Source organism: Balaenoptera ricei, chromosome 20, assembly GCF_028023285.1.
Source record: "Balaenoptera ricei isolate mBalRic1 chromosome 20, mBalRic1.hap2, whole genome shotgun sequence".
Lineage (NCBI taxonomy): Eukaryota > Metazoa > Chordata > Mammalia > Artiodactyla > Balaenopteridae > Balaenoptera > Balaenoptera ricei.
Genome location: NC_082658.1, coordinates 39,867,159 through 39,884,168, shown reverse-complemented (window position 1 = coordinate 39,884,168; position 17,010 = coordinate 39,867,159). Strand labels below are relative to the sequence as shown.

The window sequence follows — 17,010 nt, the reverse complement described above, 5'->3', positions numbered from 1 at the left end:
GAGTCTTAACCACTGGACCACTAGGGAAGTCCCTGCAGTTATTTTTAGTTATACATAAAGTTAAATTGTTTTAAAAGTTAGAAAAAAAATCAGAGGTAATATAAACCATAAGACAAAAAAATTTAAAATAAAAGTTCCAACAACATACAGGATTCTTTGTTTTTACTTCTGCCGTCAGAAACGATTTTAAAATGACCACAACGGTTTTGGGATCTGTCCTTACTCAGCTTAAGTTTGGACAAAAATATTTTAAACAGCAGCTTATAAAAAATGCGCAGAGCTATTTTCAGTGTTCATATGTGAACAACACTTTTCTGGGAGTTCCCTGGCAGTCCAGTGGTTAGGACTCCGTGCTTTCACTGCCAAAAGCCCAGGTTCAATCCCTGGTCCGGGAACTAAGATCCCCCAAGCCGTGAGGCACAGCCAAAGAAAAAACCTCCACTTTTCTTATGTTTCAAAAACATCTGTGTGATTTAAAAAAATAAGACAGAACTAAGCTTTAAATATTTGAAGGTAACTTGTTTAGAATAGAAAACTGGTATCAAATCGATCAGCCTAAAAGGAATTAATACGTAGGTACATATACAATTTTCCTGTATATTATACACCGAGGTATGATTAAAATCTTTAAAAAAATAAAATACTTCAGACAAAGAAGTTGAAACTCCATCAGTTTTTAGGTTGCCCCTTTTCATTTATAAGTGACATAAAAATACTACTACTTTTTACACAAATTTAAGACAGAAATATTTTCAACAGAATGAGACACCACAATGAAGGCTTCATGAATAATTTATTCCATTTGAAGTTTTTTTTTGTTTTTGTTTTTTTTAAAAAGTATAAACCTTTTCATTTCCTCAATCACAATTTGTACAACTCAGTGTTATGGCATTCGGCAGCAATAGTGTTTGTTCCTTCTTCTTTTTTTGTCGCGTTAAAGAAAAAAAAAAAAAAAAGCAATTGGACCATATTAAATCTCACTGCTAAACAACAACTTTAAAACGCCCCTTCATAAAGTGACCAAGCTATTTTGAGAGAGTTGATGCTGACACGTCCAGTAAATTACAATTTGTAGTTTAAACTCAGTAACTTTAAGGTCCACAAATCCAGTTTACTTTGAAAACTAAAGCTATTTTAAAACTTCATGAATACATCAACCTGAGGAGTATTTTAGGTCCCAAATCCAGTTTTTAAATTAATACTCCACAAAAAAGAAAACATATATATAAAAATTTAAACACAGTTCTGGGCCCATTAAAACACCAAGAAAAATCGAAAGGTTAAGATTTCTAGCAGATTTTTTTGAGGGGTGAGGGGAAACCAAAAAAAAATGTACGTCAAAAACATTTTTCCTTAATTTAGACAAACTAAACTCTTAAGAGGAAACCCAGACCAAAACATCACTCATGCAACATTAAATGTATTAATAGACTGATATGCGATGCCATAGTGGATGAATAGCAAATTATATGATGCAACAGCATTTAAAAACTTCCTTTTAATGTATTCAATTTGAACATTTTAAATAATGCAACATAGTACTTTGATATTACAGTATTAACATAGTGCTTGATTAAAGATCTGCAAATCTTTGTAGTAACACATTAAGTTAAAAAATTACCTCAGAAGGTAAATATGAAGACGAAAGGAGAATATTTTAATACAGTAATCTGTGCCATACTGACAGTTGAGTACGAATACAGCTGAGGATAGTTGACTAAGTAGTAAGAGCTTAATTTTAGTGGTTTAAGAAAAGTTAGAAAGATTTAAAAATTACAGCTACTTTAAAATTTAAGGATTACATGTAAGTACACTTGGTGGCCTTCTGGCCAAACAATAAGGTGTACAGAAATTTATTCATACAGTGTTAATTCACAGTCCTGATAACTGAATGGCTTGCATAAGAAAGGTATGGCTAGATGTTTCTCACTGGCTGGAAGCAGACATTATATAACTAATCTTTTAAAATGCCAAAATATTCAACTCCCACCCTGCTTTGTAATGGATAACTGCACAAAAAACAGACATTAGCACTGTAACAAAGAAGTCAAGGTGTTGGTGATCAACTGGTATAAAGTATATTACTTTGCTTACCTATTTAAACAAAACAAAACTACCCATACTTGTCTGTGACAGTACATCAGTAGTCAGATCCATCATCCTGCATGAAAGGCTTAATTTATTTTTTTTTCCTGAAACAAATCTCCTGACCTTTTCTAATGGCTATTTAATAATTTTCTATTTGAGTGTGAATTTATATATGAAGGGCAGAAAAAAAATCTTATCAGTAAATCCTGTGTATTTGGGAACTATTCCCTGATTCCCAGATAAAAAGGAATTGTATAATGGATTCCTTCCTTATGGCTCCATATAAAAGAAACTATCAGGGAGTAATTTTTTAAAAATCTGTTTTCAAACTGAGGTGTGGTTACTATAGGCTAGTGATTTAAACAATTGAGAATACAGCTTTTATTGTAAGAGTCACTATTGAGTTAATAAAATATATAAAAAAGGATACTGTTTTAATAGAAATTCCAAATAAGCATCTTTCCCCTCAAATCTCAGACAAGTTTTTTTTTAAAGTACAGAAAAAAACATGCCAACATAATCTGTAGTGTGTTAGCATAATTTAAGAACAAATGCAGAGATGTGATCTTTAAATTTTAACTTCAAAATATGCTGACCATTGGGATTGCATTATAATTTTGAAGAAATGATCAAAAACCTCTGTCACCAATTGTTTTTTTCTATAGGAAAAACAAGACTTGCTAATGTTTCAATATACATAATTTGAAGAAATTATATTGTTCATAAGAAAGTGATATTTAAGCTAAGCATATAGTATTTACAAAACAAGTTTCAGTTAAAAAAACAAACAAACAAAAGCCAACCAAAAAACAACAAAACATACCAAATTACAGTTTTGTAAATACAATCAATTTTGTCCTTGTAGAGAATTAGTGAACATACAAATTCAAAATTTAGCTAGACTGCTTCCAAGAAAGACAGGTAGACTTGGCGACTGTGAATTCAAGTCAGCGACACAGGCAGGAGGCTAACTTGGACTCTCTTGTGAGCAGCACTGTAGAAAGGATTTTTTAAGGGGATAAAGCCTGCATAGAAGCAGTTATCTTGGCATGTGCAAACAAGAAGAGGGAAAGCTGTATTGAAGGAAGGGGTGAATTAAAGTCCCTAAAATTCAAGTCCCTTCTTTAGGGAGGTGAGAACCTCCTTGGCATATGCCCTGCCTTAATCTGAGCTGTGTTACAGGAAAGTACAGACTCTGGTGTTTGGGACTGCCATCTCCAAACCAAGAAAATTAAATAAATAAAAAGGCAAAAGGAAACAGGTTAAGTTTAGAAAATGGTTCTTTAACTAGTGGAATAGTCTGAATACCAGAATTCACTGAGGATCTATTTACACCACAGTTTGATTGCACTCACACATCCATACGTATGCATACTCTCACACACATTCCCAATCTTTATTTAAAAAAAAAAAAAAAAAAGAAGTCAATCAAGAGTGACTGCTCTTAAAATAATTTGTAAAATGCCTAGAGCTGGGCTAAATTTCAATCTTATAGCAGATCCTGAAGATAATTTTCATAAGTAATAATATTCCCATGCCTAGATGTGCCACTGTTAAAACAACAACAAAAAATGTAAGCATGTAACATTAAACACCAAAATTAGTTTAAGCATTCAGTAGCAAATGTTTTTCTTGTAAAACTAAGTTTCTTTCACTGGAAATGGCCTGAAATATTAGTCATAGCCCTAAACCATAGTACAAAATATAACTGAAGAATTCTCATTTTATTCTAAGTTAAACCACCTAACAATATCACTTGTATATTGCCATCATGTTATTCTGTAAAGGTGTGACTGATATATAAAATGTTGTAAGACCCGGTACCTTTTCAATTTATAAACACAGTGAACTTCATTACTGTACATGTACTCTGCAACTACAGCTTAGCTGTAAATCCTCCACACACAATGGTATGGACATTATTCCCCCTCTATCCCCATTAAACTGTACATCAAGACAATACAAATTTACTGTCCCACCCACCCCCTTACAAAAAAATAATACTCTAAAAGCAACCCTACTGCAACTTTTTAATTAAGACGATTACATATATTTTAGACCAATTGCTTTAAAGCAAGAAGGCAGTATAAACCTTCTAGGAAAATTTTTATAAAAGAGGTTAAGAAATATAAGACAATTTATACATTTAAAAACTTACAATAAATAAGAGATGCAGGCATTTTGAATACTAGATACTATAATCCAATACAAGAACATCTTGATGTTCTGAAGCCATATGTTGAAATTCATTGTTCCTCATGTTTCCTTCTCCATGCTTTTAATATTCATTTAACATGACTGGGTACTATGGCTCATTACTTTTCACAAATACTGTGACTGGAAAAAAAAGGTTAATTTTGCTACGAAAATGTTATAATACGCTTTGTACGATCAGTCATCATCCTAAAGAGTTCAGTATAGTCAATGAAAAATAACAGGGTTATCGCCCATACCCCCAAGTCAAAACAATATTTGTTGAAGTAATAAGAATTAGACCCCATCACAAATGACTTTCACTGAGAAGATAATTGTAACTTAATCTTGCAGCGAAATATCTTTTTCCCTTGTTCTTTTCTTGCACAGTTCCATCAAATGAAGATCACAGCATATTCATGATAAAGTTATATAACTGATTCAGCACCACAAAATGAATTGGGAGACATGAGCGTCTGTCCTGGATTGCAGGGTCACAGGTTAGCCAGGAGAGTGCATTGTACTGTTCCAAAACAAACCTGAAAAGCAAGTAAACTATATAAGTCATGTATTTACTTGTGCTTTAAATTCTGGAAGCAATTTCCAATGATGGCATCTAAGATTCAAAGTCAATTTAAAGAAAAAAGTGTAAAGTATGAAATAGAGAGTCACGGGGAGACTAAAGAGAACTGATTTTCATTAAAATTGTTCTCAAAAATAGATTACAGGGCTTCCCTGGTGGCGCAAGTGTTGAGAATCTGCCTGCCAATGCAGGGCACACGGGTTCAAGCCCTGGTCTGGGAAGATCCCATGTGCCACGGAGCAGCTGGGCCCGTGAGCCACAATTACTGAGCCTGCGCGTCTGGAGCCTGTGCTCCGCAACAAGAGAGGCCGCGATAGTGAGAGGCCCGCGCACCGCGATGAAGAGTGGCCCCCGCTTGCCACAACTAGAGAAAGCCCTCGCACAGAAACGAAGACCCAACACAGCCATGAATAAATAAACAAAAATACTTTAAAAAAAAAAGTAGATTACACGTGTTAGAAAGAAAAGCACTCACTCTGAATCACATATAATTCATCTAGCAATCCCAAGGGTGCACAACTGTAAACTACCGCCCAAAATGAGAAAAATACATAAGGATCAACATTGTATTCTTGCAAAGTTGTTATGGAGAACTCTTAATGGTAAAAAGAGCTGTACCTGAGGACATCTGAAGTCTGATTTGAGTCAAGTGGGTGGGAGTGTTTACTGTGAAGCAGCTCGTCAGATTGCACTGAAGGCACGTGGAGGTGCAAAGAGGCCTAAAAAATAACAGGTAATCAGTCAGCCAAATGGAAAAAAGTCTGTTGGTTTTACCTTATTCTCGCAAGGTCTCTTCCTTGATGAAATACATTTTAGATCTATGTAATGAATGGGAGCCACTATAAACATGTTCGACCTTCTTCTTTAATTCATTACATAAGTAATTTTTAAGTGCGTAACTCAAAACTTTTTCAGCTTTATTGTTTTTGAGACCGCATAATAATCCTGAAAAAAGGATCTCTAATTATTTGCTAAGTGTAACCTGCCTAGATGTGTAAAGTAAATGTTTAAGAAAGCACAAAATTGATAAACCTGAGTACAGTCTCTAGGTTACACAGACTATGCAAATTAACCTAGGTCTAGCACTGAAAAAAGTAATAGAAGTAAGCATATGCAAATATTTTACTTATAAAGCAATAAATCTTAAGCAGAGCTACCTCTGGTGGAATTGTGAGCACAGATGCATTCTTTTGCCCACTCAATTTCATAATGGAGGCTTAATAACAACTGGCACACCCATTTAGGTATGGCAATGAAGAGTGAAAGAAAGGAATGTGGTACTCTTTTCACATGTCAGTTCCTCGACCAGGGATGAATGAAACCCGAGCCCCCTGCAGTGGAAGTGCACAGTCCTAACCACTGGACCACCAGGGAAGTCCCTGTAGAAACTCTTGACAGGTCTCATTCTGTATACTACTGTAAGAGGTACTATTTTCTATTTAGGTGTTCTCTCCTCTACAATTGTAATATACGTATAAAATCTTGTTGTATATTCAGAAATATAACCAAAAATATGTTTCAACTGCCCATAAACTCTTGATTTGAGTTATAAGCAAAAGTCTCTCATGTGGCAGATCACTACAAATAAATGAATGTAATTTAGTAACAGTGCTCTAATTTCAATGATAAAAAGATTTTTTAATCATCTAGGTAACAACCTATTTTTTTCCCAAGCCAAGAGAAACATACCAGATGGTTTTATATGCCTATGGTATAGAAATAAAATGGGATGTATGAAAACAAAAGGTGAACAAAATTATGGTAAGTTATGCCTTACCTGATAATTCAGACCAGACCAGAAGTCCTAATCTTGTTACACTGTATCTGAGGGTGAATGCCCACTTTACACTATCCTCTCTGCAAATACTGAGTAGAAAAGAATCTGGATAGTCCCTTGGACTTTTTGTGAAGTGGTGTTTCTTAAAAATATGTTCTGTGAAACACTATTAATAGGTGTTACACAACACTTTTCCTGTGTATTAAAGTAAGTTTGGGAAATGGTAGGTAAACAATGTTATTTGCTGCTGTTTTTCAGAGCTTTTAATGTGTATTCTAACAACAAAAGGGGGGTGGGGGCAGAAAGCACACGTAGCACTTCCGAAAGGACCAAAGAACCCTTTGTTTTGTAGAAACTCCAAGGATTACTATGATGCAGAAACCCCCTTGGGAATATGTTCTTGTAATGAGATCTGTATAGACCACTGCACAAAGAATAGACTGGTAGGGGAAGAAAAGTCATATGCTAAAACTATTACCTTGGCGGACACCCTCTAACTATATTACCTCACTAATAGTCAATTCAGATCAACAGCTCTTGTATTTTTCATGAATGTGCCACAGAAATTCATTGCTTAACCACAAATGTCACTGACTCAATGGTATGTGAGCCAAGGGAATCAAGATTTAATAGCAACAGGCTTAAAAGACAGCAGCAAGCCTATTGGTTAAAGTACCCACTAAAATATAACCCTAAAAAACTAAAGCATACTATTCAATTTTTACCCTACAAATAAAAATCAGTTGGCAAGTAGTTCAGTTAGCATGATTTATGGACTAAATCAGTCAACTTCTGGTGGGTTTATATAAATGAAATCAGATCTAAATCTGTTATTTTGGAATAGTAGAAGTAGCAGCAGGAACAAACTCTAGATAGGGCTTTCACATCTCGTTTTACCATTTTATGATTTATCTCAACCTTGTTATATCACTTGCTAATGAATTTGTTTTGATAAAATAAGTCACTATGGGTCTGAGAATCTCATTACTTGAAAACCACTCAATAGTTTTAAAAGCAATTTACACAAAGCTAGAAAGCTTTTTTAAGGAGGTAGTAAATGGATCTAAATATCAAATATTTTTACAAAGATTATGAAACCTTTAATTCCCAAAATAAATGAGGCATAATAGGAGTGCAGAATGACATAATTCAAAGAATAACACTATATAATCATGAAAAGATCTGGGTTTTAATCTTGAGTCTACTACCAATTTATGATTGGACAAATGAGTTTTCCTGAACTTTTAATATGCTCACCGAGAAAATGAAGACGTTAGATTAAGGGTAATATAAGGTTTCTCCCAGCTCTAAACGTCTATATGTGCAGCTGAAAATAACTAAGAGTAAGGGTCCCAGAAATTCGATTTAAAGTTATTTAAAGGTTTAAACTTAATATGAATTTAAGAATTACAGTTGTTTCATAATTAGATTCATAATTCTCTCTGTAATCTTGTCTAGAGAGTCGTATATGGCAATGCATTTAAGACCTCAGGTAAAAGCTACAAGAGTTCAAAAAGCCACTTCTGTTTCTTAGGACTTAAGCCGTCGATTAGCATTACTTAGGAATTGGCAAAAAAAAAAAAAAAAAAAGCAATACCTTAAGAAAAAGGGGACACTGATATTGTGCTTGAGGACATGCTGACCAGAACCAGTCAGGTAACGGACCCGCTTTGGCAGTTGATACAAAGTAACCAAGGGCCAATGGTTGCTGAAGAATATTAGTTACTTCATCATGAGATTCTGTTGAAAGTAGCCGATCAGTACCCTGACCCTTAAAAAGACAAAATTAAAACTGTGTTAGTTCATTTGATATAGCTAGCACTAGCTATAAATACAGAATGGTTTATGGCAATCAGTCTCATTATTTTATTACTTCAATTTAAAAAATACTGAAGGATATTTTAGAAAGTCAATTGCTATGTATCATAATTCGCATTAAATAATGAGTTTTAAGAGTTGCATGAGGAAATGAATATACCAACTATTTAACAAGTGTATTATTATGTCAAGCCCGTGTTCAGTGTGTGTGTATATAAACCTTTGCATCTGACTGAAGAATACAAAATATTCAATGAACTTTCTAACTTATTTCCTAATACGCCCTCAACTAATTCCTCACCATCACACCCCAATCCAAAAGGTGGATTAAATTTAGCTTTGTTTATCTAGCACTACCTATAAAATGCAGTCAATAGTGTTTTGGAAAGAAATATGGCAACATGAAGAGACAACTATTAAGTGATGCTCATATCCTTTAGATTAGTCAATGCATTCTTTGGTATTTATTTTAAGGAAACATAAAAAGAAGAAAAATGATATACATGGAAATGCTCACTGCCATTATTACCTAAAACAGAAAAAGTAAAAGACTTAAATGTCCAACGTTTGGGGAATGATATAACAAATTATGGTAAAGCAACAATGTAACATAAAAAAGCTGCTAAGGGAATTCCCTGGCGGTCCAGTGGTTAGGACTCCATGCTTCCACTGCAGGGGTACACGCGTTTGATCCCTGGTCGGGGAACTATAAAAAGCTTATACTTTTTGAAAGCTGCAACATGTGAAAGGAAGGTAATTTGCTAAAAGCAAAAATGGTTTCTGGGAATTCCCTGGAGGTCCAGTGATTAGGACCCCGCACTTTCACTGCCGAGGGCGCGGGTTCAATCCTGGTCTGGGAACTAAGATCTCGCAAGCTGCACAGAGCAGCCAAAAAAAAGATAAAACTGATTTTAGTAAAGAGGTATGATTATTGGTGCTTTTCCTTATATATTTTTTCTTTTTTTCCCGTAATCTCATTTCTTTCCAGTTAAAAAAGAAAAAGGAGGAAAGGATGCAAGGTAAGGTTGGACAAAGATGCCTTTTTATTTTAAACTTACGTACATTACAATAATCAAATAACCACTATATATAATTTCATTCAAATAATGATGTTATTCAAGTGAAGTCCAATTAGTTTTGAGTTCAAATAGGACAAGACAGCCTGCTTCCATAGCTGCTAAAAATAAGGGGGTGGGGGGGGCACGCGAGGGTCAGTGTTTTTTCTGTTCTTATTAGAAAATTATTTCCTTTATGTTCCTTGTCACAGCCCTGATACGAATGGCAGCTCTTAGAGTAATATACTGATTCTCAGATAATATAATCCTACATCCTGCTATGGTGAAGTAGCAGGAAAACTATTAATATAAAAGAAGGATTAATGCCAAGTAGTCTAGAAAATACAAAGTCCAAGAAAGCAGAACCTTAGAGACTCTCTTAATAACGTACAACTCAACATACTGATGTCTCTAAGGTAGAAGTACATGAATGTACTGCTGTAATGTTCTTGCTAATTTTCAAGGAAAAACAGTGTTCTATTTCATTGATATAATCTGTTACTAAGTTAATGAATGACATTTAGATAAACTGAACTTTTATAACAGGGTTACCTTGCCAGCATCACCTCCATGGGGGTAATGAGATCCTGGAGAATGAACAGGAGATCCCGTTGGAGATGCAGGAAGGATATTAATGATATCAGGGTCAAGATCATCTCCTGTGTCTAACAAATCAAAGATACCCATTCCATCTGCTCCATCTATACAGAAGGAAGAAAAAAATTAAATACTCCATTTTTCATATCCTATGGTCATTTACAGGAGAGAGTTAATGGATTTTAACCAAAATGAGTTAATGTAATCAACATTTACCGAATGTCTACCATGTGCCAACTATTGTGCTGGGAGCCAAATAATCAACTATGCATAAATAAGCATGTGGTAGTCTGAATAATGGCCCCCCCAAAGATGTCCAAATCCTAATCCCAGGAATCTGTGAATATGTTACCATAAAGAACTTTGCAGATGTGATCAAGCTAAAGATCTTGAGATGGGGAGATTATTCTGGATTATCCAGGTGGGTCCAATGTAATCAGAGGGGTCCTAATAAGAGGGAGGCAGTACCATTAAGAGTCAGTGAAGATGTGACTATTCTAAATTGCTGGCATTGAAGATGGAAAAAGGGGCCATGAGAAAGAGATGTAGGTGGCCTCTAGAAGCTGGCAAAGGCAAGCAAACAGATTCTCCCTTACAGCCTCTAGAAAGAACCAACCCTGCAGACACCTTGACTTTATAGCCCAGTAAGACTGAGTTTGGACTTCTGACTTCCAGAACTGTAAGATAGTAAATGTGTGTTGTTTTAAGCCACTAACCATGTGGTAATTTGTTACAAATAGCAATAGAAGACTAATACAAATGCTGGGAATGAAAACATATTTAAAATGAGACTATTCACGACTAATTCCTTAATTCTTTACTATTAAAATATTCAAGTTACTGTACAACACACTAAAAGAGGAGAATAATTAATACCCATACTTGTGATTTTAGAGATATGCCATTTTCTAAGGTAACCACTCAGAGCAACAATGGAATATCACTTATTTTCTCTTCTACTAAAATGCAATCAATAGGTTCATCTAGAAAACTTACAAATTACTATATTATTCTGGCAAATCAAAATACAAAAGAATATAAAATGACCTGCAAAGTTCATGTACAGGTAACTCAACAGCACATACATAAACCTGTACAAATATTTTATGATCCATGTTGGCTTTTAAAATAAGTAAACATTTATGGGATAATTCATAGCACTAGTTCTGATATCAATAAGGTAGAAGAACGGTTGTATTAGTTTCCTGTTGCACTTCAACGAATTACCACAAGCTCGTCGACGTGAAACAACATACATTATTCTCTTACAGTTCTGGGGGCGAGAAGTGCAAAATCAGTTTTATTGGGTTGAAATCAAAGTGTTAGTCATTAGGCCAAAATGAAGGTACTGGCAGGGCTATGCTCTCCCTTGAGGCTCCAGGGGAAAATCTGTTTCCAAAGTGTTAGTCATTAGGCCAAAATGAAGGTACTGGCAGGGCTATGCTCTCCCTTGAGGCTCCAGGGGAAAATCTGTTTCCTTGTCTTTTCCAGCATCTGGATCCATCTTCAAAGTCAGCAGCATAGTCATTTCTCTCTGACTTTGCTTTCCTCTGTTTCCACCACATGCCCTTCTCCTCTTTTGTATACAGTCAAATTTCTCTCTATCTCCCTCTTATAAGGATCTATAAGATTGCATTTTGGGCCCACCTGCATAAGCCAGGATAATCTCTCCATCTTAGGATCCTTAATTTAATCAGATCTGCAAGTCTTTTTTTTGGGTGGGGGAGGGCATATAAGGTAACATTCACAGGTTTCAGGAACATTCACAGGACATAGATGTTTTGGGAGGTATTATCCAGCCTATAATCGGCCACAATCATCCACATTTATTTTATATTTGCAAACCTGTACAGAACAATCCACCTACCATTGTTGGGATTGAAAGCTAAGTCCAAATTTTCAGTGGTATAAGTAGCTGAAGCTACTTGCACAGAAGCAGAAGTAGGAAACACAAGTATATGAGTACATGATGTATCCTGTGGGGTATTAAGCTGAGACGTCTGCATGTTTAGAGTGGTGCTTCTTCCAAATACAGAACCAGTTGACACAGAATCTGGAAAGAAAATGAAAGGTATTTTTTCTTTTAATAAATGAAAAATCGATTTTACAAAATACTTAGAAACTTAAGTGCATAAAGAATTAAATCTGATATGAACTAAAGATGGCTAACCTGGCATAATAACAAAAGAGCCTTGGGGTTCCATTGCTACCAAGCAAGCACTGAGAATGCTGGGAGAGTCTGCAGCAGATATACCACACATTCTACACATGTCTTTCAGCCTTTTACTTAGAGACTGCAAGTTTCGACGACTCAGCAAACAGCTCCAATCTGTGGGTATCAACAGTAAAAACAAAATAATATCGAAAGTAACAGCATTGTTAACACTGTATAGAACAACAAGTTAATAATGGTTTTAAATTTAAAATTAATGTATTCCTCATCATTAAGTCAAAAAAACTCTTATTGCTGACTTTATTCAACATCCTTTATCCCAACTTTAATGTACATCAGTATCAATTAGTATCTACTGAACATAGGATGAGTTGCACACTAAGCAGAAAGGGGGAAAAAATGGAAGATGACAAGAATAGTAGTAATAACACTGATATAAAGTTCCAATATGTCCTTTTAAATCTGAGTTAAGCCATTTGTGGACTGGACATATGTGGTTCCTCTTTAAAAACAAAACAAAAAACTAGATTTTTATAACCTTTGCATTTTATTCAGTACCTATTCCTAGATATGAATTAACATAAAACAGAAATTTACCATTCTCCTGCAAAGTACTGCTTACAAACAGCAGAAGCAAGAAGAACTACAATCCTGCAGCCTGTGGATCAAAAACTGCATTCACAGAAAGACAGACAAGATGAAAAGGCAGAGGGCTATGTACCAGATGAAGGAAGAAGATAAAACCCCAGAAAAACAACTAAATGAAGTGGAGATAGGCAACCTTCCAGAAAAAGAATTCAGAGTAATGATAGTGAAGATGATCCAGGACCTTGGAAAAAGAATGGAGGCAAAGATCAAGAAGATGCAAGAAATGTTTAACAAAGACCTAGAAGAATTAAAGAACAAACAAACAGAGAAGAACAATAAAATAACTGAAAAAACTGCCCTAGAAGGAATCAATAGCAGAATAACGGAGGCAGAAGAATGGATAAGTGACCTGGAAGACAGAATGGTGGAATTCACTGCTGCAGAACAGAATAAAGAAAAAAGAATGAAAAGAAATGAAGACATCCTAAGAGACCTCTGGGACAACATTAAATGCACCAACATTCGCATTATAGGGGTCCCAGAAGGAGAAGAGAGAGAGAAAGGACCCGAGAAAACATCTGAAGACATTATAGTCGAAAACTTCCCTAACATGGGAAAGGAAATAGCCACCCAAGTCCAGGAAGCACAGCGAGTCCCACACAGGATAAACCCAAGGAGAAACACGCCGAGACACACAGTAATCAAACCGGCAAAAATTAAAGGCAAAGAAAAATTATTGAAAGCAGCAAGGGCAAAATGACAAATAACATACCAGGGAACTCCCATAAGGTTAACAGCTGATTTCTCAGCAGAAACTCTACAAGCTAGAAGGGAGTGGCAAGATATACTTAAAGTGATGAAAGGGAAGAACCTACAACCAAGATTACTCTACCTGGCAAGGATCTCATTCAGATTCAATGGAGAAATCAAAAGCTTTACAGGCAAGCAAAAGCTAAGAGAATTCAGCACCACCAAACCAGCTCTACAACAAATGCTAAAGGAACTTCTCTAAGTGGGAAACACAAGGGAAGAAAAGGACCTACAAAAACAAACCCAAAACAATTAAGAAAATGGTCATAGGAACATACATATCGATAATTACCTTTAACGTGAATGGATTAAATGCTCCAACCAAAAGACACAGGCTTGCTGAATGGATATAAAAACAAGACCCATATATATGCTGTCTACAAGAGACCCACTTCAGACCTAGGGACACATACAGACTGAAAGTGAGGGGCTGGAAAAAGATATTCCATGCAAACGGAAATCAAAAGAAAGCTGGAGTAGCAATACTCATATCAGATAAAATAGACTTTAAAATAAAGAATGTTACAAGAGACAAGGAAGGACACTACGTAATGATCAAGGGATCAATCCAAGAAGAAGATATAACAATTATAAATATATATGCACCCAACATAGGAGCACCTCGATACATAAAGCAACTGCTAACAGCTCTAAAAGAGGAAATCGACAGTAACACAATAATAGTGGGGGACTTTAATACCTCACTTACACCAATGGACAGATCATCCAAAATGAAAATAAATAAGGAAACAGAAGCTTTAAATGACACAATAGACCAGATAGATTTAAATGATATTTATAGGACATTCCATCCGAAAACAGCAGATTACACTTTCTCCTCAAGGGTGCACGGAACATTCTCCAGGACAGATCACGTCTTGGGTCACAAATCAAGCCTCAGTAAATTTAAGAAAACTGAAATCATATCAAGCATCTTTTCTGACCACAACACTATGAGATTAGAAATCAATTACAGGGGGAAAAAAACGTAAAAAACACAAACACATGGAGGCTAAACAATACGTTACTAAATAACCAAGAGATCACTGAAGAAATCAAAGAGGAAATCAAAAAATACCTAGAGACAAATGACAATCCAAAACCTATGGGATGCAGCAAAAGCAGTTCTAAGAGGGAAGTTTATAGCTATACAAGCCTACCTCAAGAAACAAGAAAAATCTCAAATAAACAATCTAACCTTACACCTAAAGGAACTAGAGAAAGAAGAACAAACAAAACCCAAAGTTAGCAAAAGGAAAGAAATCATAAAGATCAGAGCAGAAATAAATGAAATAGAAACAAAGAAAACAATAGCAAAGATCAATAAAACTAAAAGCTGGTTCTTTGAGAAGATAAACAAAATTGATAAACCATTAGCCAGACTCATCAAGAAAAAGAGGGAGAGGACTCAAATCAATAAAATTAGAAATAAAAAAGGAGAAGTTACAACAGACACCGCAGAAATACAAAGCATACTAAGAGACTACTGCAAGCAACTCTATGCCAATAAAACGGACAACCTGGAAGAAATGGACAAATTCTTAGAAAGGTATAACCTTCCAAGACTGAACGAGGAACAAATAGAAAATATGAACAGACCAATCACAAGTAATGAAATTGAAACTGTGATTAAAAATCTTCCAACAAACAAAAGTGCAGGACCAGATGGCTTCACAGGTGAATTCTACCAAACATTTAGAGAAGAGCTATCACCCATCCTTCTCAAACTCTTCCAAAAAATTGCAGAGGAAGGAACAATCCTAAACTCATTCTATGAGGCGACCATCACCCTGATACCAAAAGCAGACAAAGATACTACAAAAAAAGAAAATTACAGACCAATATCACTGATGAATATAGATGTAAAATCCTCAACAAAATACTAGGCAAACAGAATCCAACAACACATTAAAAGGATCATACACCATGATCAAGTGGGATTTATCTCAGGGATGCAAGGATTCTTCAATATATGCAAATCAATCAATGTGATACACCGTATTAACAAACTGAAGAATAAAAACCATATGATCATCTCAATAGATGCAGAAAAAGCTTTTGACAAAATTCAACACCGTTTATGATAAAAACCCTCCAGAAAGTGGGCATAGAGGGAACCTACCTCAATATAATAAAGGCCATATACGACAAACCCACAGCAAACATCATTCTCAATGGTGAAAAACCAAAAGCATTTCCTCTAAGATCAGGAACAAGACAAGGATGTCCACTCTCACCACTATTATTCAACATAGTTTTGGAAGTCCTAGCCATGGCACAATCAGAGAAGAAAAAGAAATAAAAGGAATCCAAATTGGAAGAAGTAAAACTGTCACTGTTTGCAGATGACATGATATTATACACAGAGAATCCTAAAAATGCCACCAGAAAACTACTAGAGCTAATCAATGAATTTGGTAAAGTTGCAGGATACAAAATTAATGCACAGAAATCTCTTGCATTCCTATACACTAATGATGAAAAATCTGAAAGAGAAATTAAGGAAACACTCCCATTTACCATTGCAACAAAAAGAATAAAATACCTAGGAATAAACCTACCTAGGGAGACAAAAGACCTGTATGCAGAAAACTATTAGACACTGATGAAAGAAATTAAAGATGATACCAACAGATGGAGAGATATACCATGTTCTTGGATTAGAAGAATCAATATTGTGAAAATGACTATACTACCCAAAGCAGTCTACAGATTCAATGCAATCCCTATCAAATTACCAATGGCATTTTTTTACAGAACTAGAACAAAAAATCTGAAAATTTGTATGGAGACACAAAAGACCCCGAATAGCCAAAGCAGTCTTGAGGGAAAAAAATGGAGCAGGAAGAATCAGACTCCCTGACTTCAGACTATACTACAAAGCTACAGTAATCAAGACAATATAGTACTGGCACAAAAACAGAAACATAGATCAATGGAACAAGATAGAAAGCCCAGAGATAAAGCCACGTACCTATGGTCAACTAATCTATGACAAAGGAGGCAAAGATATACAATGGAGAAAAGACAGTCTCTTCAGTAAGTGGGGCTAGGAAAACTCGACAGCTACAAGTAAAAGAATGAAATTAGAACACTCCCTAACACCATACACAAAAATAAACTCAAAATGGATTCGAGACCTAAGTGTAAGACTGGACACTATAAAACTCTTAGAGGAAAACACAGGAAGAACACTCTTTGACATAAATCACAGCAAGATCTTTTTTGATCCACCTCCTAGAGTAATGGAAATAAAAACAAAAATAAACAAATGGGACCTAATAAAACTTCAAAGCTTTTGCACAGCAAAGGAAACCACAAACAAGAC

At 35.3% G+C, this 17,010-nt stretch overlaps 1 protein-coding gene across 2 annotated transcripts in view; it reads right to left on the bottom strand.

The window, feature by feature from the left end:
* Positions 1–776: 776 nt before the first annotated feature.
* MED13 (mediator complex subunit 13) overlaps positions 777–17,010 on the bottom strand; it is a 96,108-nt gene continuing 79,874 nt past the window's right edge. For both annotated transcript variants that reach the window (XM_059909034.1, XM_059909035.1), the window contains exons 25-30: positions 12,282–12,440; positions 11,979–12,164; positions 10,067–10,215; positions 8,239–8,412; positions 5,483–5,583; positions 777–4,820 (exon numbers count right to left, since the gene is read on the bottom strand). In XM_059909034.1, coding sequence (XP_059765017.1) covers positions 4,688–4,820; positions 5,483–5,583; positions 8,239–8,412; positions 10,067–10,215; positions 11,979–12,164; positions 12,282–12,440 — 902 coding nt within the window. In that variant the 3' untranslated portion in view covers positions 777–4,687. The remainder of the gene's footprint in view (positions 4,821–5,482; positions 5,584–8,238; positions 8,413–10,066; positions 10,216–11,978; positions 12,165–12,281; positions 12,441–17,010) is intronic.